Source organism: Macaca thibetana, chromosome 5 (genome assembly GCF_024542745.1).
Source record: "Macaca thibetana thibetana isolate TM-01 chromosome 5, ASM2454274v1, whole genome shotgun sequence".
NCBI classification, from domain to species: Eukaryota; Metazoa; Chordata; class Mammalia; order Primates; family Cercopithecidae; genus Macaca; species Macaca thibetana.
In genome coordinates this window covers 100296951-100320961 of record NC_065582.1, presented here as the reverse complement: position 1 = coordinate 100320961, position 24011 = coordinate 100296951, and the positions used below count along the sequence as shown (strand labels likewise).

The 24011-nt window shown below is 37.7% G+C and overlaps 1 protein-coding gene across 2 annotated transcripts in view; it reads left to right on the top strand.

Moving 5' to 3' along the window:
- Window positions 1–24011, top strand: part of HERC3 (HECT and RLD domain containing E3 ubiquitin protein ligase 3) — a 123067-nt gene that overhangs the window by 41610 nt on the left and 57446 nt on the right. For both annotated transcript variants that reach the window (XM_050790416.1, XM_050790417.1), the window contains one exon: window positions 20869–21028. In XM_050790416.1, the coding sequence (XP_050646373.1) occupies window positions 20869–21028 (160 nt within the window). The remainder of the gene's footprint in view (window positions 1–20868; window positions 21029–24011) is intronic.

The following is a 24011-nucleotide window of genomic DNA, read 5'->3' as shown; positions in this document are numbered from 1 at the left end:
CTTAAAAATAAGGCTGGGCATGGTGTCTCACAGCTGTAATCCCAGCACTTCGGGAGACCAAGGCATTGCATTGCTTGTGGCCAGGAATTTGAGATCAGCCTGGCCAACATGGTGAAACCCGTCTTTACTAAAAATATGAAAATTAGCCACATGGTGGCATGTGCCAGTAATCCCAACACTTGGGGTACTGAGGCACGAGACTCGCTTGAACCTGGGAGGTAGAGGTTGCAGTGAGCTGAGATTGCGCCACTGTACTCCAGTCTCGGCAACAGAGTGAGACTCTGCCTCAAAAACAAAACAAAACAAAACAAAAAACAAAAACAAAACTTAAAAGTAATTCCATATTACAAAAGTAATACATACATGTTTATTACTCACAATTTAAATACCTGTAAACTAAAATAAGCAAATAAAAAATTCTCTTTAATTCTACCACCCTGAGCAAAAACAACATTGGTATTACTTTGGTTTGTATCTTTCCAGTATTTTTTTAAACAGTAATGTAATTTTAAAAATGAGGTCATATGAGAAAATACCACTTTATAACCTACTTTTCCACTTACTATCTCATAATTATTTTTCTGTGATGGTCATATTCATACTGATCGGTGTCAACCTTTTTAATGACTATATATTTCATTTTATAGGATATAATCGTAGTTTCTAATTTTTTTCCTGTTAATAACAATGCATGTACATTATTTCTTTAAGATATATTTGTAGAAATACAACTGCTGGATCAAAGGACATTCAAAATTCTAAGGCTGGTGATATGTTATAAAAATGCCAGCCTTAAAGTTTGTACTGATAGATACTATGCTAATATTGGGTGTAACTTTTTTGGGAGAAATAGATTGGATTTGTATTATAACTTTAATTTCCAGTTCTTTATTTTTTTGAAAGGCTAATAAACTCATCTCTATATATTTTGATTTAATCAAGGACAATTTTTATATTTGTTACCAACAGTTTAAATGCAAAGTCAAATATAGAGATTTTTTACATAGCCTCTTTTTGTAAAGAATTGGAGTGGTAAGTGTTTTGTTATGATTTTACAGTTAAACTATGTCAGCTTCTCGGTGTGTATTTTGTGACTTAGTATAGAGAGCTTTTTATTCTTTTTTAGGTCAGTCTATGGGTATTGACTGCCTTCCAAGGAGGCCAAAGTTAAAATATTTGAGCTCTAAGTAGGCAGAATAGTACAAGTGGCTAAGTATAGCATGTGGTGAAAATTGGGAGGGGTAGATTTTTATTCTGAGTGAGAATAAATCTTCTGTTTATGTTAGTGGATCTAGCACAGATTAATTTATTTTCTAAATGGACCTGTCTTGTTTCTGTTACTTCTCTGATATTGTACCCTTGGAAAATGTTTTAGTTTATCCATTATTCTCCATTTCTCCCGTAAAGAGTGATGATGCTTTGAAATGTCTGTGAGCTTCCCCAGTGATTTAAAAATTAAACAGTTTGTGTTCCCCCCTCCTTTGATATGAATTATAGCACTGGAATTTGTCTGTGACTTTTTTGGTAGTCATTTAAGAGATTTTAAAGCCTGACTATTTTGATTCTGATTTTGATTATTACAGATATTTTATAGTCAACAGGTGTTTTCTGGTGTTTCTTTAATGTTATACGCTTGCATTAGGGTATATGAAACTGCCTTCCTGGAGCTTACACTCTAGTTCTTGTATGTACCCAAGCAGGCTGTGGTTGTACAGAAGCTGGTGCTGTAGTTTTACAGAAAAGGAAAGATCTACGGCCGGGCGCGGTGGCTCAAGCCTGTAATCCCAGCACTTTGGGAGGCCGAGACGGGCGGATCACAAGGTCAGCAGATCGAGACCATCCTGGTTAGCACGGTGAAACCCCGTCTCTACTAAAAAATACAAAAAACTAGCCGGGCGAGGTGGCGGCGCCTGTAGTCCCAGCTACTCGGGAGGCTGAGCCAGGAGAATGGCGTAAACCCGGGAGGCGGAGCTTGCAGTGAGCTGAGATCTGGCCACTGCACTCCAGCCTGGGCGACAGAGCTAGACTCTGTCTCAGAAAAAAAAAAAAAAAAAAAAAAAAGGAAAGATCTGTGAAGGATAAAGCATTCATGATAGCATGTGAGCTGGACTTCAAAGGGACTATTAGTATTTTGCACCTAAGATTTATGATTTCAGTCCTCTTAGAGGAGTCTTAAATTATTACCTGGAGGATTTATGCATTTAACTATAACAAAATTATATATACTACTGTAGCACCATTGCAGGGGACCTCTCTGTTTTTACGATTTCCTCTATCAGAACCCATATGTGGTTTTCTAATTTTTATTCTTTATTAAAAATCTCTTTAAAGCATTAGATTATGCCATGGTTGGCAATTCTGAGTTCCTGAAAATAACTGAGTCACAGCAGCTGATCTTATTCCCACTAGTGGAATGCTAGTGACTCAAAACTACAAAGTCTTCTCCCCTCCCATTCCCTGTGACAGGGCTCCATATGTTATTATTGACTTTGTCAGTATATCTAGCTTATTGCATCTGAAAGCATGCATAGTAAATTTAGATTTATGGCTTTAAGAAGAAAATATACTCTAACATTTTTCACAGTAATTTGTTTTGGAGTTTTGTGTGTATACATTAAGGGCCAAGGTTAAAGTCACCTGTCTCTGAACTGAGAAATACTACTCTGGGCCAGGTGTGGTGGCTACAGTAATCCCAGCACTTTGGGAAGCTGAGGCAGGCAGATCACTTGAGGTCAGTTCGAGATGAGCCTGGCCAACATGGTGAAACCCCACCTCTACTAAAAATACAAAAATTAGTCAGGCGTTGCAGTGCGTGCCTGTAGTCCCAGCTACTTGAGAGGCTGAGGCAGGAGAATCGCTTGAACCCAGGAGGCAGAGGTTACTGTGAGCCGAGATTGTGCCACTGCACTCCAGGGCCTGGGTGACAGAGTAAGACTCTGTCTCAAAAAAAAAAAAAAGAGAAAAAAAAAAAAAAAAAAAAAAAAAAGAAATACTACTCTAAAGTCTTATCATAACGAATCTTTCTCTCTGATTTTTTGGTTGGAAAGATTTGGCTTAATGATTGTTTAAAGTTGGTCAGTAATACTTGGTATTAAGCAAGTGAGTGTTTGATATGTTCAGATAACTTAAATGAAACATTAGATGCCCATGGATGCTTTCCACTTCCAGGAATCTAGCCCTTTACTATTTAGAAAGATTAAACTCATATTCAGTTTTTGAAACATTCATGGGAGAGCTGTGCATTTTATTTTTTCATTTAGCCATATTGAACAAAGACAGATTTTGGACTTTCTCTGATATTTAAAAGGACACAAAGCAGGGAGAAAAAAGTCTTATTTTAAAAATCTGGTCCTGAGTTTCTAGTTCTGGGAAGGATGGATAAGTACATGCCTTCCTGTCTTCGACTGTATGCAACTATAAAACCCGGACAGAATGCCTGGAGCGACTATTTAATAACTCTGAAAAACAAACAGTGGCAGGCAGATTGGGAAAGAAGATCAGAATTTGAAGCACCACTAAGCTGGCAGTGAGTTTACCACTTTTTCCCCTCTTATCCTCCTGCCATTTGGCCCTAGAGGCAGGTGCAGCTGCAAAAATCCCTAGGCTAGAGGACTAAAAAGGAACCCCAAGAAACGTGGAAGTATTTGGGAGATCACAGAGAGCCCATGAAAGCAACTCCATATGGTTATCCATGAACTCTTTGGCTCACCTCTGTGTTCTGCCTGCGTGGAATTACTCTACTTAGCATATAAATGATCTTGAGAGCTGAACTAAGAGATGGATAACCATTCAGACTGGCCGCTCTGTGGTGTGTACACAGGGCACACATCTGAAAAGCAGTGTAAAGCTTTTGAAAACTAAAAATTGTTAACATTCCCCAGAAGACCCAGAATCTTGTAATGTAATATCCAAAATGTTCATGGTACAATCCAAAATTACTCAGCATAGGAAAAACCAGGAAAATTTCAACTTGCATGGGAAGAGACAATGGATGCCAATGTGGGATAATCTAGATGTTGGAATTATCTGACAAACTTTAAAGCATCTAGTATACAAATATTTGAACAAGCTTGCCCAAATACTTGTGAAACAAATGGAGAAACAAAGTTCTCAGGCAAGAAATAGATGATGTGAAGAAGAACCAAATACCATAACTAAAATGAGAAGTTCACTGCTTGGCCTCAATAGCAGAACAGAGCTGGCAGAGGAAAGAATCAATGAAGTTGAAGATAGATCAGTAGAATTTATGCAGTCTGAATGACAGAGATAATAAGAATGGGAAAACAAATGAACAGAGTTTCAGGGACCTGTGGAACAAGAACAAAAAGTCTAATATTCATGTCTTTAGAGTCCCAGCTGGAGAGGACAAAGGATGTAGTGCAAAAATAATAAAATGGAAAGTTTCCAAGTTGGCAGAAGACATAAACCTACAAATTCTAGAAGCTTAGTGAACCCAAGCAAAACAAACCCAAAGAAACCTGCATTCAGACACATCATAATCAAACTTCTAAAAATTAAGACAAAGAAAATACTTGAAAGCCCAGAGAAAAAAACACATTACATATAAGGAAACAATAATTCAGAAGACTGTGGATTTCACACCAGAAACCCTGGAGGCCATAAGGAAGTGGCATAGCAGAACATAGAAAGAAGATAATTGCAAACTTAGAATTCTGTATCCAGCAAAAATAGCCTTTATAAATGAAGGTGAAACAAAGGCAGTTTTAGGTGAAGGAAAAGTCAGAGAATTCACCTAGCAGGCCTGTACTAAATAATAACAAAAGGAAGTTTTTCAGACAGAAGGGAAATGATATCAGAAGGAATAGTGGCACATCAGGAATGAAGAAGAGCAACAGAAATAGCAGATTTATCTGGGAATATAATAGACTCTTGAGTTCTTTAAAGTATATTTTATAGTTCAAAGCATATTTAAGATTACTGTAACTTAAAGGAGGGATGGTAAAGTAACCTATATGATGGTAGAGTTTCTTCTTTGTAATATATTTTGCGTTGTAAAATGCTGATTCTAAGTAAGCTCTGAAAAGATAATTATTGATATTGTAATTCCTGGAACAATCACTTAAAAAACTATACAAAGTAATATAGTAGAAAACAATAGATACATTAAAATGGAATACTAAAATTATTTAACACAAAAGAAGGCAAGAGAGAGGAAGTAGATCAGTGAGAAATAGGAAATAAAACAATAACAAAGTAGGTAAAAATCCAAATATAGCAATGATTATATTGAATAGAAATAGTCTAAACTAAACAACTCAAATACAGAGATTATCCTATTAAGACTCTAAAAAACCCCAGCAAATTACTGTGCATAAGAAATTGACTTCAAAAATAACGATATAGGAAGATTATTAAAAGTAAAAGAATACAAAACATATATTATGCAAATGTTAATCAGAATTAACGTTTAGTGAGTAAAGCTTAAGGCAGGCAAAGAAAATGACCAGGAATACAGAGAAATGTTACATAATGATTAAATGGTCAATTCAAGGGGGACGGGGCCAAGATGGTTGACTAGAAGCAGCAGCGATTGGAGGCTCCCATGGAAAAGATCCAAAACAGTGTATCAATCCTGCACTGGCAACCGTTAGTGAGTGTGCTACCCAGGTGGTTAGTGAGTGTGCTACCCAGCCTTGGAAACTGTGCTTTTTCCACGGAACTGAGCGACCCACAGATCAGGAGATCCCACTTGTGAGCCCATGCCACTGGGGCCTTGGGTCAAAAACCACTGAGCTGTGCAGATTCTCACTGGGCTAGAATTGGCCTAAGCTATCCAAATCCCCAGGGGAAGGGGCAGCCATCACCACTGCTGTGGCTGCCTGCTGTCTAAGCCACCTGAACTCCTTGCCAGAGAGGCAGCAGCCAACACTGCAGCTTCAGAGACTTCTTGCAGGAACTCCATCTCCAACCAGGGGCTAAGGGACAGAACTCTGATCTCCCTGGGCCTGAACCCCTAGCGGGAAGGGTGGCCGTAGTCTCTGTGGACCAGCAGACTTAGTCTTTCCTCCTGCGAGCCCTGAGGAATCTGGGTAGCCCAGATGAGTGAGTTTTCCCCCAGCACAGCACACCCTCTCCACCAAGGGATAGCCAAAGTGCTTTGTTAAATGCGCCCTGCTTCCAGTGCCACCCAACTGGGTGAGACCCCACCCCCCACCACAGGGGTTGTCAGACATCCTATACAGGAGCATCCCTACTGGCATCAGGTCAGTGCCCCTCGAGGTCAGAGATCCCAGAGGAAGGAGCAGGCACGCATCTCCGCTCTTCTCTAGTCTCCTCAAGTAACATTTCCAGATGCGGGAGTGAACCAGATGAATAGGGCCTGAAGTGAACTCCCAGCAAACCGCAGCAGCCCTGCAGAGGAGGGATCTGACTATTGAAAGAAAAACCAACAAACAGAAAGCAGCAACAACAGCTTCAACAAAAATGTCCCCACAAAAGCCTCATCCAAGGGTCAGCAGGCTCAAAGATCAAAACTAGATAAACTCATGAGGATGAGAAAGAATCAATGAAAAAATGCTGAAAACCCAAAAGGCAGAGTGCCTCTTCTCTAAATGATCACAACACCTCTCCAGCAAGGGTGTGGAACTGTACGGAGGGTGAGATGGATGAATTGACAAAAATAGGCTTCAGAAGGTGGGTAACAACAAACTTTGCTGAGGTAAAGAAGCATGTTCTAACCCAATGCAAAGAAACTAAGAACCTTGATAAAAGATTAGAGAGTTGCTAACTAGAATAGCCGGTTTAAAGAGGAACATAAATGACCTGATGGAGCTGAAAAATGCAGTGCGAGAACTTCATAAGCATACACAAGTATCAGTAGCAGACTGGGTCAAGCAGAAGAAAGAATATCAGAGATGGAAGACTCTCTTGCTGAAATAAGGCAGGCAGACAAGATTAGAGAAAAAAGAATGAAAAGGAATGAACAAAACCTCCAAGAAATATGGCATATGTAAAAAGACCGAACCTAAGACTGGTTGGAGTACCTGAAAGAGACAGGGGGAATGGAACCAAGTTGGAAAACACACTTCAGGATATTATCCAGGAGAACTTTCCTAACCTAGCAAGACAGAACAACATTCAAATTAGGAAATATAGAGAACTCCACTAAGATACTCTATGAGAAGATCAACTCCAGGACATGTAATCATCAGATTCACCAAGGTCAAAATGAAGGAAAAAATGTTAAGGGCAGCCAGTGAGAAAGGCCACATCACCTACAAAGGGAAGCCCACTAGACTAACAGCAGACCTCTAAGCAGAGCCAGAAGAGAGTGGGGGTCAATATTCAAAATTTTTAAAGAAAACAGTTTTCAACCCAGAATTTCATATCTGGCCAAATTAAGATTCATAAGCTAAGGAGAAATAAAATCCTTTTCAGATAAGCAAATGCTGAGGGAATTCATCACCACCAGGCCTGCCTTACAAGAGCTCCTGAAGGAAGCACTAAATGTGGAAAGGAAAATCTAGTACCAGCCACTGCAAAGCACATGAAAATATAAAGACTAATGACACTATGAAGAAATGGCATCAATTAGTGTGCAAAATAACCAGCTGCCATCATGGTGACAGGATCAAATTCACACATAACAATATTAACCTTAAATGTAAATGGGCTAAATGCCCCAATTAAAAGACATAGACTGGCAAATTGGATAGAGTCAAGACCCATTGGTATGCTGTATTCAAGAGACCCATCTCATGTGCAAAGACACACATAGGCTCAAAATAAAAGGAAGAAAGAAAACATATCCAGCAAATGGAAAGTGGAAAAAAGCAGGGGTTGCAATCCTAGTCTCTGACAGAACAGACTTTGAACCAACCAAGATCAAAAACGACAAAGGGCATTACATAATGGTAAAGGGATCAGTTCAACAAGAAGATATATGCACCCAGTATGAAAGCACCCAGATTCATAAAACAAGTTCTTAGAGACCTACAAAGAGACTTAGACTCCCACACAGTAATAGTGGGAGAATTTAACACCCTACTGTCAATGTTAGATCAATGAGACAGAAAATTAACAAGGGTATTCAGGACTTGAACTGAGCTCTGGATCAAGTGGACCTAATAGAGATCTACAGAACTCTCCACCCCAAAACAACATAGTATACATTCTTCTCAGTGCCACATGGCACTTACTCTAAAATCGACCACATAATTGGAAGTAAAACACACCTCAGCAAATGCAAAATAACTGAAATCCTAACAGTCTGTCAGACCACAGTGCAATCAAATTAGAAATTAGAATTAAGAAACTCACTCAAAACCACACAACTGGCCAGGTGCAGTGGCTCACGCCTGTAATCCCAGCACTTTGTGAGGCCAAGGTGGGTGGATTGCCTGAGCTCAGGAGTTCGTGACCAGCCTGGGCAACACAGCGAAACCCCGTCTCTACTCAAATACAAAAATTAGCCAGGTGTGGCTGTGTGTGCCTGTAGTCCCAGCTACTCAGGAGGCTGAGGCAGGAGAATTGCTTGAACCTGGGAGGCAGAGATTGCAGTGAGCCGAGATTGCACCACTGCACTCCAGCCTGGGCGACAGAGCAAGACGCCATCTCAAAAACAAACAAACAAAAAGCCACACAACTATATGGAAATTGAGCAACCTGCTCCTGAATGACTCCTGGGTAAATAATGAAATTAAGGCAGAAATCAAGAAGTTATTTGAAATCAATGAGAACAAAGAAGCAATGTACCAAAATCTCTGGGATACAGGTAAAGAAGGCAGTGTTAAGAGGGAAATTTATAGCACTAAATAGAAAGCTAGAAAGATCTCAAGTCAACACCCTAACATCACAACCAAAAGAGCTAGAGAAGCAAGAGCAAACAAATCCAAAAGCTAGCAGGAGACAAGAAATAACTAAGATCAGAGCAGAACTGAAGGAGATAGAGACTTGAAAAACCCTTCAAAAAAGTCACTGAATCCAGGAGCTAGTTTTTTGAAAAAATTAATAAAATTGACCACTAGCTAGACTAATAAAGAAGAAAGGAGAGAAGAATCAAATAGACACTAAAAATGATAAAGGAGATATCAGCACTGATCCCACAGAAATACAAACTACTATCAGAGAATACTGTTAACACCTCTGCAAATAAACTAGAAAATCTAGAAGAAATGGACAGATTCCTGGATGCATACACCCTCCCAAGACTAAAGCAGGAAGAAGTTGAATCCCTGAATAGACCAATAACAAGTTCTGAAATTGAATCAGTAATAAATACCCTACTAACCAAAGAAAGTCCAAGACCAGAGAGATTCATAGCTGAATTCTACCAGAGGTACAAAGAGGAGCTGGTATCATTCCTTCAGAAGCTGTTCTAAACAATTGAAAAGGAGGGACTCCTCCCTAACTAATTTTATGAGGCTAGCATCATCCTGATACCAAAACCTGGCAGAGACACAACAAATAAAGAAAATTTCAGGCCCGTATCCCTGATGAACATCAATGTGAAAATTCTCAATAAAATCATGGCAAACCGAATCCAGCAGCACATCAAAAAGCTTAGCCACCACGATCAAGTCGGCTTCATCCTGGGATGCAAGGCTGGTTCACCATATGCAAATCAATAAATGTAATCCATCACATAAACAGAACCAATGATAAAACCACACGATTATCTCAATAGATGCAGAAAAAGCCTTTGATAAAATTCAACATCCCTTCATGTTAAAAACTCTCAATAAACTAGATATTGATGGAACATATCTCAAAATAATAAGAGCTATTTATCACAAACCCACAGCTAGTATCATACTGAATGGGCAGAAGCTGGAAGCATTCCCTTTGAAAACTGGCACAAGATAAGGATGCCGTCTTTCACCACTCCTATTTAACATAGTATTGGAAGTTCTGGTCAGGGCAATCAATCAAGAGAAAGAAATAAAGCGTATTCAAATAAGAAGAGAGGAAGTCAAATTGTCTTTGTTTGCAGACGACATGATACTATATTTAGAAAACCCCATCATCTCAACCCAAAAACTCCTTAAACCGATAAGCAACTTGGGCAAAGTCTCAGGGTACAAAATCAATGTGCAAAAATCACAAGCATTCCTATACAACAGCAGTGGAAAAGCAGAGAGCCAAATAATGAATGAACTCCCATTCACAGTTGTTACAAAAAGAATAAAATACCTAGGAATACAGCTAACAAGGGACATAAAGGACCTCTTCAAGGAGAACTACAAACCACTTCTCTAGGAAATAAGAGAGAACACAAACAAATGGAAAACATTCCATCCTTATGGATAGGAAGAATCAGTATCATGAAAATGGTCATACTGCCCAAAGTAATTTATAGATTCAGTGCTATTCCCATCAAACTATCATTAAAATTCTTTACAGATTTAGAAAAACTACTTTAAAATCCATATGGAACCAAAAGAGAGCCCACATAGTCAAGGCAATCCTAAGCAGAAAGAACAAAGCTGGAGGCATCATGCTACCTGACTTCAAACTATACTACCAGGCTACAGTAACCAAAACAGCATGGTACTAGTACCAAAACAGACTTATAGACCGATGGAACAGAATAACGACCTCAGAAATAACACCACACATCTACAACCATATGATCTTTGACAAACCTGACAAAAACAAGCAATGGGGAAAGGATTTTCTATTTAATAAATGGTGCTGGGAAAACTGGCTAGCATATACAGTAAACTGAAACTGGACCCCTTCCCTACACCTTATACAAAAATTAACTCAAGATGAATTAAAGACTTAAATGTATAACCCCAAACCATAAAAACACTAGAAGAAAACCCAGGCAGTACCATTCAGGATATAGGCATGGGGAAGGACTTCATGACAAAAATGCCAAAAGCAATTGCAACAAAAGCCAAAATTGACAAATGGGATCTAATTAAACTAAAGAGCTTCTGTACAGCAAAAGAAAGTCATGAGTGAACAGGCAACCTACAAAATGGAAGAAAATATTTGCAGTCTACTCATCTGACAAAGGTATAATATCCAGAATCTACAAGGAACTTAAACAAATTTACAAGAAAAAACAACCCCATCAAAAAGTGGGCAAAGGATATGAACAGACAATTTAATAAGGAAGATATTTATGCAGCCAACAAACATATTAAAAAAAGCTCAACATCGCTGATCATCAGAGAAATGCAGATCAAAACCACGATGAGATACCATCTCACGCCAGTCAGAATGGCGATTACTAAAAAGTTGAGAAGCAATAGATGCTGGCGCGGCTGCAGAGAAATAGAAATGCTTTTACACTGTTGGTGGGAGTGTAAATTAGTTCAATTATTGTGGAAGATAGTGTAGTGATTTCTCAAGGATCTAGAACCAGAAATATCATTTGACCCAGCAATTCCATTACTGGGTATATACCAAAGGAATACAAATCATTTTACTATAAAGACAGACACACACGTATGTTTATTGCAGCACTATTTACAACAGCAAAGACATGGAACCAACCCAAATGTGCATCAATGATAGACTGGAAAAAGAAAATGTGGTGCATATACACCATGGAATCCTATGCAGCCGTAAAAAAGAATGAGATCATGTCCTTTGCTAGGACATTGATGAAGCTGGAAGCCATCATTCTCAGCAAACTAACACAGGAACAGATAATCAAACACCACATGTTCTCACTCCTAAGTGGGAGTTGAACAATGAGAACACATGGACACAGGGAGGGGAACAACACACACTGGGGCCTTTTGGTGGGGAGTGAGGGGAGGGAGAGCATCAGGACAAATAGGTAATACATGTGGGGCTTAAAACAAGTGATGGGTTGATAGGTGCAGCAAACCACCATGGCACATGTATACCTGTGTAACAAACCTGCCCGTTCTGCACATGTATCCTGGAACTTAAAGGAAAAAAATAAGTAAATAAGGTCAGTTCACCAAGAAAACATAGGAATCCCAAATGTGTGTATACCTAACAACTGAGCTTCAAAATAGTTGAAATAAAGACTTACAGAAATAAAAGGAAAAATAGACAAATCTAAAATTATATTTGGAGGCTTTTTACTCTTTTTTTTGGTAATAAATAGAACTAATAGATAGAACATCAGCAAGGATATAGAAGTGCACCATCAAATGGACTAGATATGATTGATACTTATCGAACATTCTATCCAACAGCAGAATACACACTTTTTTCAACTGCCTATAGAACATTCACCAAGATGGACCATATTTTGAGTCATAACACAAACCTGAACAAAATTTAAAGGAATGCAATAATTAAATGTATGTTCTCTCACTATGCTGTAATTCAACTAGAAATTAATAACAGAAAAATAGCAGAAAAGTCTTCAAACTCTTAGATTAAAGTTAAGCAGCAGCCTTATAAATAATCAATGGGTCAAAAAGGAAGTCTCAAGGGAAATTTGAAAATATTTTGAACTGAACGAAAATGAAAATATGGTGTATCAAAATTTGTGGGATATAGCTTAAAGCAGTGCTTAGAGAGAACTTTATGGTGCTAAAAGCTTATTTATAAATAAAAGTATTTAATCAATAATTTAAGCCTTCAGTTATGAAGTGAGAAAAATATTAAGAGCATAATAAACGAAAGGTAAGTACAAGGAAAAATTATAACGATGAAAGTAGAAATCAGTGTTATTGAAAATAGAAGAACAATAGAGAAAATCAATGGAACCAAAAGCTAGCTCTTTGAAAGGCTCAATAAAATGATAAACCTTTAGCAAGAAGGTCAAAGAGAAAAAAAGAAAATTTTAACTGGTAAGTTACCAGTATCAGTGAAACAGAGGATATTATTACCCTGCAGGCCCTGCAGACATTAAAAGCTTTGTAATGGAACCTGACAACATTCTCTCAATATAAATTTAACAGCTTGGATCAAATGGACAATTCTTCCAAAACCACAAACTATCAAAAACTCACCCAACATACAATAGATAGTCTAAATAGGTTATCTATAACTATAAAGAATGGAATTCATGGTTTAAAGCCTTAAAAAGAAGTTCCCCTTGGCTGGGCACAGTGCTCATGCCTGTAATCCCAGCACTTTGGGAGGCCGAGGTGGGCAGGTCACTTGAGGCCAGGAGTTCAAGACCAGGCTGGCCAACATATTGTATTTTTAGTGAAACTCTATCTGTACTAAAAATACAAAAAATTAACTTGGGCATGGTGGTGCATGCCTGTAATCTCGCTACTCGGGAGGCTGAGGCAGGAGAATTGCTTGAACCCAGGAGGTGGAGGTTGCAGTGAGTCGAGATCACACCACTGCACTCCAGCCTGGGCAACAGAGTGAGACTCTGTCTCAAAAAAAAAAAAAAAAAAAAATCTGTAGACTCACATGGTTTCTCTGCCAAATGTTATCAAGCATTTAAATAAGAAATAACACTGATTAAATAAAATCTCCTTTAAACAATAGGAAAAACAATCTAAAGAAGAAACTCACATGGTTATGTCTGATGAAGGACATCTACCAGCAAATCTTATAGCTATGTCAAACAGTGTTGAAAGATTGCATTCTTTCAGTTCATTTGGGGTGCTATAACAAAAATACCACAAACTTGTTGGCTTATAAAGAACAAACATGTATTCTTACAGTTCTGGAGGCTGGAAAGTTCAAGGCCAATGTGCCAACCGATTTTGTGTCTGCTGAGCACTGTCATCCTCATAGATGGCACCTTTTTAGCTCTATCCTCATATAGTGAAAGGGGCTAGCTAGCCCTCTATCGTCTCTTTTATAAGGACACTAATCTCAACCATGAGGGCTTTGCCCTCATGACCTTGTCACTTCCGAAAAGGCTGCACTACCTAGCACTATCACCTTGGGGGTGATTTCAGCATACGTTTTGGGGGATTCAAACATTCAGACCATTGAACATGGCAAGGATGTCCACTCTCACTACTGCTATTTAACATCATACTAGAAGTTCTAGCCAGTGTAATAAGGAAAGAATAAGGAGGGGGGTGGTGATGGGGGGAAGCAAACAAATTGGGAAGGAAGAAAAAACCTGTCTCTATTCTCAGAAAAAAAAATTATTTCTATTAAAAATTGCAATGTCTATATTGAAAATTAAAAAACCATTCGTTAAATTTGTATGATTCAAGGTCAGTACACAAAAGTCAACTATTTCTATATATTAACAATATGTAATTGGAAACTGGAATAAAAAATACAATTTATAATTGTTCCAAACAAATAAAATACTTAGGCATAACTGTAACAAAACATATATAAGATCTATATACTGAAAACTACAAAAGTCTGGTAGAAGAAATCAAAGACCTCTGTAACTGGAGAGACGTCTTGTGTTCATGGATTAAGACCTTTAACGAATTATAGTAAATATTTCAGTTCTTCTCAAGTTGACTTATAGATTTAACACAATTTCAGCTAAAATTCAGTAGTATTCTTTTTTTTTTTTTGTAGATATAGACAAGCCAATTATAAGGCTTGTATGGGAAGGTAAAGGATCTAGAATACCTGAAGCAATTTTGAAAAATAAGAATAAAGTTGAAGGAATTGTCTGATTTTAAGACTTACTATAGAGGTATAGTAATCCAGGATATGTGGTACTGGAGGTGTAGACGCAGTCCAGTGGAACAGAATAAAGCCCAGAAATATATCCACACAAATACCGTTAATTGACTTTTGATAGAAATGTAAAAGAGATTCCATATAGAAAGGATTTTGTTAGTTGTTTTTAGCAAAGGGTAGTGGAACACTTGGAGATTTATATCTTAAAAAAAAAAAAAGAACCTTGATCTGAATCTCATACCTTTTTAAAACAACTCAAAATGAATCACAGATCTCAATGTAAAATGTGAGACAATAAAGCTTTCTGAAGAAAGCAGAGGAGAAATTCTTCATAACCTGAGATTAGGCAGAGAGTTCTTAGACATGACACCAAAAACATAATCCATAAAGGAAAAAGTTGTTAAAGTAGACTCATCTGTGAGCGTGTTAAGAGAATGAAAAGACAGTCTACAGGCTGGGAGAAATTATTTGCAAATCATGTATCTGACAAAGGATTTGTATCCAGAATTTATTTAAAAACAACTCAACAATAGTGAAATAAACATTTAATTTTAAAAATTGGCAAGAACTTCTAACAGACATTTATCCAAAAAGGATAAATGGCAAATAAGCACATGAAAATATGTTTGACATCTTTAGCCACAAGGGAAATGCAAATTAAAACCATGATGAAATATCATTATACTTGTTAGAATGGGTAAAATTAAGTACTGATACTAGCAAGTGTTGACAATGATGCAGAGCAACTGGAACTCTCATTAATTGCTGGTGTTAATGCAAAATGGTGCAGCCTTTCTGGAAAATGATTTGGCAGGGTTTTTTTTTTTTAAATAAACATATATTTACCACATGATCTAGCAATCTCATACCTGGGTGTTTACTCCAGTGTTAGGAAAACTTACTGTCATATTATAAGCTGTATATGATGTTCATTGCATCTCTATTTATAATCACTAAAACCTGGGAACAGTGCTCTGTAGTTCATCCATTATACAGTGGAATACTCCTCACCAGTAAAAGGAACAAACTGTTGATACATGCAACCACTTAGTTGAATCTCAGAGGCATTATGAGTAAAACAATCCAGTTTCAAAGGGTTAGACACTATATGATTCCATTTACATGACTGTATAAAAAACCCAAAACTATAGTGAGAGAAAACAGATTGTTGGTTGTCAGGCGTTAAGGATGAGGAGAGGGTGTGACTATAAGGAATAGCATGAAGACCATTTTTGGGGTGATGGGACTGTTCTGTATCTTGATTGTGGTGGTAGTTACATGTGTTTGAATTCATAGACTTATACACCAAAAAAAGGTCAAGTTTATTCTATGATAATTAAAATTTTTTTAAAGCAGACTCTGGTTTCAGTGCTTTGGCTCAGAAGCAAGATAGAATACCTCTTATGGAAATAGTCCAGATACCCCAAAATGTTTAGACCAAAGTAATTAATTAAGAAAGAAATTGGAATATGGCTTTGGAAAAAGACCTTTCAGATACAGAAAGAAAATGAGGGAAAGAGCTTAGTCATATTGTGGGAGGCGGGGAGACTCTAGGATGAAAATTAGATACCAGGCCATCTTCTGTGTTGGGAACTGCAGAGGAACTTGGATGTATAATATTTTGTTTTGAGTGGTTTGCCGAGATACAGTGTATCTCCATCACCCAGACTTTCAGTAAAAGTCTGCCGGACCCCACAGACTGGGTTGATAGTACTTTGGAGAAAAAGTAGTCAGGAGAGCAGAGTGTAGCAGCAGGAGGAAAGATGTGCAGGAGAGTAAGAGTTCAGTGCTAACAGGAAATCAAGAGTTACGGTGAATGTGAGGACTTAGAATGTGTAGAATGGTAGGGCGAAGAGCTGGGTTTCCTGCAGTGTGTCTCTGACTTGTTTTCTGCTACTAAAGAAAAGTATAATTGTAGAGTTGACGATTTGGGGAAAAGCAGAAAGGAGACATCTAAGTGGTGAAAGTTTAACCCTCTTTGTACTACAAACTGCTTACATTTATTTTATTATAGTTTTATTAGTTAAAAACTTAGTGCCAACTTTTAATCACTAATTTTGTATATACTGTATATAGTAGTCCCTCCTTATCTGCAGGGGTTGTGTTTCAAGACCCCCACTAGATACCTGAAACCTTGGATAGTACCAAAAGCTATATATACTACGCTTTTGCAATCTGATAACAGAGGCAGCTACTAAGGGACTAACAGGCAGGGGGCATATACAGTATGGATATGCTGGACAAAGGGATGATTCATGTCCCAGGCAGAGCAGGACAGTGAGAGATTTCATCACAGGACTCAGAATGGTATGCAGTTTAAAACTTATGAATTGCTTATTTCTGGAAAATTCCACTTAATATATTTCCACTGCACTGATCGCAGGTAACTGAAAATCTGGAAAGCAAAACCTCAGATAAGGGAGAACTACTGTCCTTTCTACCCAGCTGCTGATATTATTAACTGTAAGCCACGGGATGTGTTTCTCATATGAACAGATGATGAGGGAAAAGTTAGTTTTCCATTATCCATAAGTAGGGTATTCACTTTATAGGTTATTTTTACCAATTTAAAATCTATGTAATTCTTTTCCATGAGGAAAGACAATATAGCTTAGTTAAGTATAATGGGTTTTGAAGTCAGACAGACCTGGTGTCCATCCCAATTCCACCAATCATTAGTTGTGAGCCTTGGCCAAATTACGTCCTCTTTCTGAGCTGAGGACAGCTGTGGTACCCTTGCCTCACAGGGTTGTTGCAAGGCTTAAGAATCTGCATCATCCGTTTACCCCCTAGAATCATATCATCCTTCTCAGTTACCATCTTTTGGTGGTTAAATGACAAATTTACCATTAACTCAAAAAACATTAAAAAATTATGATGGGCTCAAGAGCTAAGTAGAACTAACCCTAATAATGCAAGTCCAGCTGAACTGCTGACTTGCTGTAAGCAGCGCTCCACATTGGCCACTGTGCTGCCCTACCTACCATGACTTGTTCAGAACTGAAAACATTACTAAAGACTTTAAAAACTTTAAAATGTTGCTGTGAAAGGTTCAGAGAGAAAGTATACTTTTATCCTCAAGAAATACCAAATGCTTCTTCAGTGTGTTTAGTTATTTTAATGTGTGGGTTGAGGTTCCATCATGATCTGCAAAATATAGTGTATAGTCTTGACGGAATGAATCAGAAGAGACTGCATGTGAAAATGAATCAGAGGGCACTGCAGCCTGAATGTTCCCAAGTGGGGCCAGGGGTGTATTCAGAGAGAGGAGTGAATGAGGCATTCATCAGCACACTGGGCTGACCTGAGGGTAGATTCTAGAAGAGGGATTAGAGTTCCACGGTGACGGATCTCCAGCCTGAATTAGACGAGCACAGTTTTCTGGCTAGAAGAAATAGAATAAGTTAGACTTGTGTAACCAGTGGTTTGGTTCTCCATCAACATTTGGTTGCTGAACAGTATTTCTGCCTTTGTGGCTACAGGTTTTATTGTTGTGGTGAGGGTAGCTGGATTTCCTGTTGTTCCCATTGTCCATCTTCTTTAACCTCTGCTCACTACTTACTTCCCAGCTCAGCCTTGCACCAGGCACAAAGAATAGTCCTTTACCTTGCAAAAATGTTAGGAATGCTATCAAAGGAGCCCAGGTGGGGTTGGTGAGTGATGGGACAGGAATTGGTTTGCCTAGAGATTGACGTGACTGGGAGTCAATGGTCATTGGAATCCAGATGTTCCCTTTTGAGGCTACTCAGCTGTAGTAAAGACAGGATCAAGAGAGGGATGCTATTGAGAGATCGAGGGAAAGAAAATGGCAGACGGATCAGAGCCACAGTGTCAGGATAGTGGGGAAACTTATTAGTGTTGTGTTAGGCTATATACTAACTCCTTCAGACAGTTAAGGTAGCAAGAAGGTTAGGTACCAAGAGACAGGCCTCAGTCATGAATAAGGCATCAGGCTAGGTCCCAGGTCTAGAGAACAGAAAAGCCTTCCAAGTCTTGGAATTGGTATGAGGTGGAAATTTGGTTAGAGTGGAGTCTGAGCCACCTGGGCTCCTTTGATAGCATTCCTTACATTTTTGCAAGGTAAAGATAGGACTATTCTTTGTGCCTGGTGCAAGGCTGAGTTGGGAAGTAAATAGTGAGCAGAAGTTAAAGAAGATGGACAATGGAAACAACAGGAATTACAGAATCTTTCTGTTTATTATGGTAATTTCTCTGGCATGAGCATATTTTCAGTTAAAAAAGTGTTATTGTTTTGAAGGAATATATTTATGCAAACTGTGTTTAGGTTAAATAACAGTTCCCTGCCTCACCTGTCCTTATCTTGAATCTCACTCCCTGTAATTTCAACTCTTTAGCTTTTTTTTTTTTTTTGCTGCTTACTTTTATGTTTCTACATAACATGCTTATAATATTATTTCTTGATTTTTTTTCAATATTGGACATAATCTGGAAACTTCACACTGGCAAAGATTAGAGTTCTGTTATATTCTCTACCCACCCTTTCCTCTTCTTCACCACCAGACACTCGTCCTTCCCCAAATAGTTAATCTTTTAAATAAAATTTGACAATTACTAACTATGGAAAGTATTTTTGTTCGGTTATTATGATTGCATGTACCATGAGTACTTTTCTTTCTCATAAATCATTTTGTTTTTCCTGAAGTTAATGACTTTACTTTTTTTTTTCCCACAGTAACCTCTCTATCTCTGGTAGAATTATAAAACTCATAATGCTCTAATAGTATTTTCTTTTTCACCTTGGAGACATCCCTCCACCTTTGCTTTGTAGGCATGCTACACAGCTGTCTAGAAAGGTTTCTCACCTCCTTCCTGTCTGTGTAAGATTCCTGGTTCCTAAATCCTGAGTTCTTGTTTTGGAGGCATATCTTCCAGTAGCTTTCTGAGAAAACCAGTATGGGAGGTAAAATATTTTGAGAGCTTTACATGCTCCAAAACTTCCCTTTTGCTCCCCTTGCCTCACATTTCATTCACAGTTGGTTGGGTATTGAATTCTTGCTTGAATGTTACTTTCCTTCAGAACTGTGAGGGCATCGCTCCATTGTCTTACAGTTTTTGGTGTTGCTTCTGAGAATTATGATGCCATTCTGATCCCTGTTCTATTGTATATAAACATGTTCTTTTCTAGAAACTTTTAGACTCTTTCTTGTTATTCTGAAATTTCAAGATGAAGAGTTCTACAGTAGATATTTTGTTGATCATTATTCTGGGCACTTAATAGATCCTTTCAGTGTGAAATTTTCTTGTGATTTTTTTTTTTTGAAATATTTTTATCTTGTGATTTCTCCATTCTCTTTCTGAATATTCGACCTCTTGAAACAATCCTCTAATTTCTTATCTTTTTTCCCCTTCTGATTTTCTCTCTGCTTTTTTCTTCTATTTCCTAGAAAATTTCATCATTTCTAACGTTCAGTCCTGCTTTTGAAGGTTTTTCTTTTTTTTTTTTTTAATTTATGGTACCACATTTTTGGTTTCCAAGATATTTCTGTTTGTTTGTTTTTTGAATAATGCTTTCTTATAGCACTCTCTTTCTAGTTCATGAGTGGAAATATCTTCTTTGATTTCTCAAAAGACTTTTAAGAAACTTTGCTCCCTGCATGATCTGTTTTTTCAGAGTTCATTTCCTTCTGTTTATGTTGCTGTTTGCTTTTCATGTTTAAGTTTTCCTCACACATAGGGTGATCCTTGTCTGGCCTTTTACATTTAAGGGTGAGGTGCTAAAATGTGAGTGGAGCTGTGTGTGTGTGGGTGATTCTTGTTGACTGATGGGAAGCTGGACATTTCATTGAGGAACACACAAATGTCACTATCTGTGGGTCTTGTCTTTTGGGCCAGTTTTCCCAGAGAGAAATCCTTCTATTTCCTCACTGTATACATACAAGACTGGGTTCCAGAACTGAGGGGAGAAGCTGTTTAGAATTCTGGGTGTGTTTGTGTGTGGGGGGAGAGGGTCTCATTGCTCCAGGCAGGGTTTCGCTCACTCCCGCTAGTTTTCAGAATATGTTTCATTTCCACTCAACATTTAGGCCTCTTGGATGGAACATCTCCAAATAGTACAGGCTTCTGCTTGGATAGAGAAACACCAGGCTCATGGCTGTATAGGTTCAGGGAACATCTGGGATGTGTGTGCTACTATAGTTATGTATGTTACCCAGGGTCTCCAAATGTAAATCGATAGTTTAGAAATATGTGAAATTTATAATCTCTATAAATATTCAGATTAAGTGGTTCTTGTTAAAAAATAAAACTGCCCAGGAAGATAATCCTGTGTAATGGCAGCAGTATTCCTGTTTCTGGGTTGTACATTTTCTTCCTCCAATTTGTCTCTTTCAGAACAAATTGGAGCTTTGGCAGATCAGCATATCATTCATGTGGCATGTGGCGAGTCCCACAGTCTGGCCCTCAGTGACCGAGGCCAGCTGTTTTCTTGGGGTGCAGGGAGTGATGGTCAGCTAGGACTCATGACTACTGAGGATTCTGTGGCAGTGCCCAGGTAAGAAGGTTTTCAAATGTCAGTCGTTTTAAATACTATTTCCTGCTGTTGATTTGTTAGACTCCTTGTTTTTCTTCTGTTTTCTTCATTTAATTGCTATTTCCTTTGTGCCACTCCTGTGCCTTATACTATTAAAACACTTGTCACAAAAGTTGCAATTATTTATAGAAGTGTCCGTCTCTGGTTCAAAAATGTGAGTCAGTTGGGAACTGTACATTATTTATTCTAGTAGCCTGGTTGCTCGCTGAGCGCCTGGCAATTGATAAATGTTTGAATAAAAAAGTCATCTTTCACATTGTAGGCTTATTAGCTTTTGACTGAAAATTGCAAGTCTGAATTACTCAATTAAGTTCTTTAAAATAGAATCACAAGGCTGACCTGTTACTCTAATGATAGGCCAAATCACCTTAAGCATTACAAACAGCTAAAATACCAGATATACATAGATTCTTTAATGTAAAAGAATCAATACAGTAGGTTTTGAGTCTCTTAAAGATTTACTTAAATCTGAACCTTAGATGATTTAGCTAAGTATCTAATAGTTGCCACTAAGAGAACATCCCAAATATTGTAGTTACTTTCAGATGGACTTTTTAGTGGTGGTGTCTCAGTTTGTTGAAGGTTCTTAATGATCAAAGAACTGCCATTTTATTTCCTTTATTTAATTCTTACTCCTTTATGCTACAAATGTTTCATATACCACTACTGTGGAACACATTCTTTGTAATTGTTGATTTAATATCTGTTTTTACTACAAAGATGTGAGCTATTAGTGGCAGGATAATTGGATGATTTATTTTAGCATCACCATTGCTAGGAGTGCCTGTCACATACATTGCTCAGCACAAATTTAATAAGTGGCCTCTCCTCCTCTGCCTAATTATTGTCCCCTTTAAAGGACAGCATATTCTTCTTCCTCTTCTTTCTTGCCCTTCTTAGATTTTTGTCTCTTTAATCAAAGGTTGTGTTAAATAAGAACATGGAGGTAAGAGTGATTTGATTCATTTCCTGATTTAGGACAGGTAGTGTCTTAGATTCATTTCTTCCAAAAATTAATTTAATTTTGTGGGGAGAGGAAGAGTGGCAGTAAGAAAAAAGAAGTGCTAGATGTTATGTTGTGTGTAATATTAGGGAAAATGTTCATAACATTAATGGCAAAAATATTTCATTTGTTGATGACCAAAATACAATTAAGGTTTTTAATGGCATTTCATTTTTAAAAATGAAGTAATCTGTGCTACAGTAGTAGCTTAATATTCATTAGTTATGTTCAAATTATGGATGACTTCCAAGACTTTGTATATAGTTTTTTATTATAAGTTAACTGAAATAAATTCATTAATTTATACCTTTGTATTGTGGAAAGTAACATAGCTTTGATGTCAAACAAGCCTTGGATTCTAATACTGGCTCTTTTACTTCTAAGGTGAATGACCTTGGGCAGGTTGTTTAACTTTTCTAAGCCTCAGTTTCCTAACTTAAAAATGGAATTACTTACTTATAGAGTTGTGGGGAGGATGGAAGGAGACAAGAAGGTAAAATACAGTATGTGCTTGCACTATGTGAACCCCCTCTTCCCTACCTCAAGGGTACAATTTCTCTATTATCTATCTTTGTTCTTTTGACCTGCTTCTTTTCTACAACTGATAGTGACAAGAGTAATGGTGATGGGGAATTTGAGTGTAAACTTGATAGGAAAAAGGGTTGTTGCTATGTAGCAACCTGAGAAACATTGGTCTCTTAGGCAGTAATGCATTTTTCAATTTTAGAAAATAGTGCTGTTCTATAAACTATTGATTAACACAACTTGAGTGAATATCCAGGGAATTAGTCTGAGTGAAAAAAGCCAATCCCAAAAATTACCTACTGTACGATTTCATTTATATAGCATTTAAAAAATAACAACATTTTCTCAATGGAGGATAGATTAGTGGCTGCCAGGGGTTAGGAACAGGGGAAGGGGAGGAGTGGTTATAAAAGTTTAATACGAGGAATTCTCATGGTGTTGGAACTGTTTGGTATCATGACTGTGGCAGAGTGGATACACTTACACGATAAAACTAATACCCAGAAATGAGTACAAGTAAAACTGGAGAAATATGAATGTGATTGGTAGATTGTATTAATGTTAATATCTTCAATATCCTGGGTATAATATTATACGTAATTTTGCAAAATGTTATAATTAGGGGAAACTGGACTAAGTATATAAGGGATTTCTCTATATTATTTCTTACAATTGCACATGAATCTGCAGTTATAAGAATAAAAAAAGTTCATTTATATTTGGTACTAAACACTAAATGTATTTGTGAACTCTATTTTAAATTTTTATATCTGAGAAAATAAAACATGAACAAAAGCATTATCTAAGTGTCGATCTAAATAATCCTCTGTCCTCTCCCCCAGAGGATATCTATCTTCAAAGATACCCCTCTTCCAAGGGGTATCCATCTGACCCCTTAGTTTCCATGGCACAATACACTTAGGGAAGATGAACGTGACAACTTGTCAGCTATTAAAATAGAGAGCAGGAGGTATTCCCAGGGTGCCCAACTTTCTTGGGTAGTGCCAAGCACTTTAACTGGAATTTTTCATTTAATTCTCGCCACAACTCTAAAATAGGTGCTGTTCTCTCTCTTTCACATGAACAAGCAGGGGAGTAAGATTTGAAAAGAAATCATGTGACCCTTCTCTTTACCATCCTAGGAATTTCGGGTTTTGGAGGCATGGCTCTTATTATTTTTCTTAATTGTGGTAAAATACACATAACATAAAATTTACCATCTTAACTATTTTTAAATGTGTAGCTCAATAGTGTTAAATATGTTCACGTTGTTGTATAACCAATCCCTAGAACTTTCTTTTTTCTTACCTTTTTTTTTTTTTTTTGAGACAGGGTCTTACTCTGTCTGTAGTCCAGGCTGGAGTGTGGTGGTGTGATCACAGCTCACTGCCTCGAACTCCTGGACTCAGATGATCC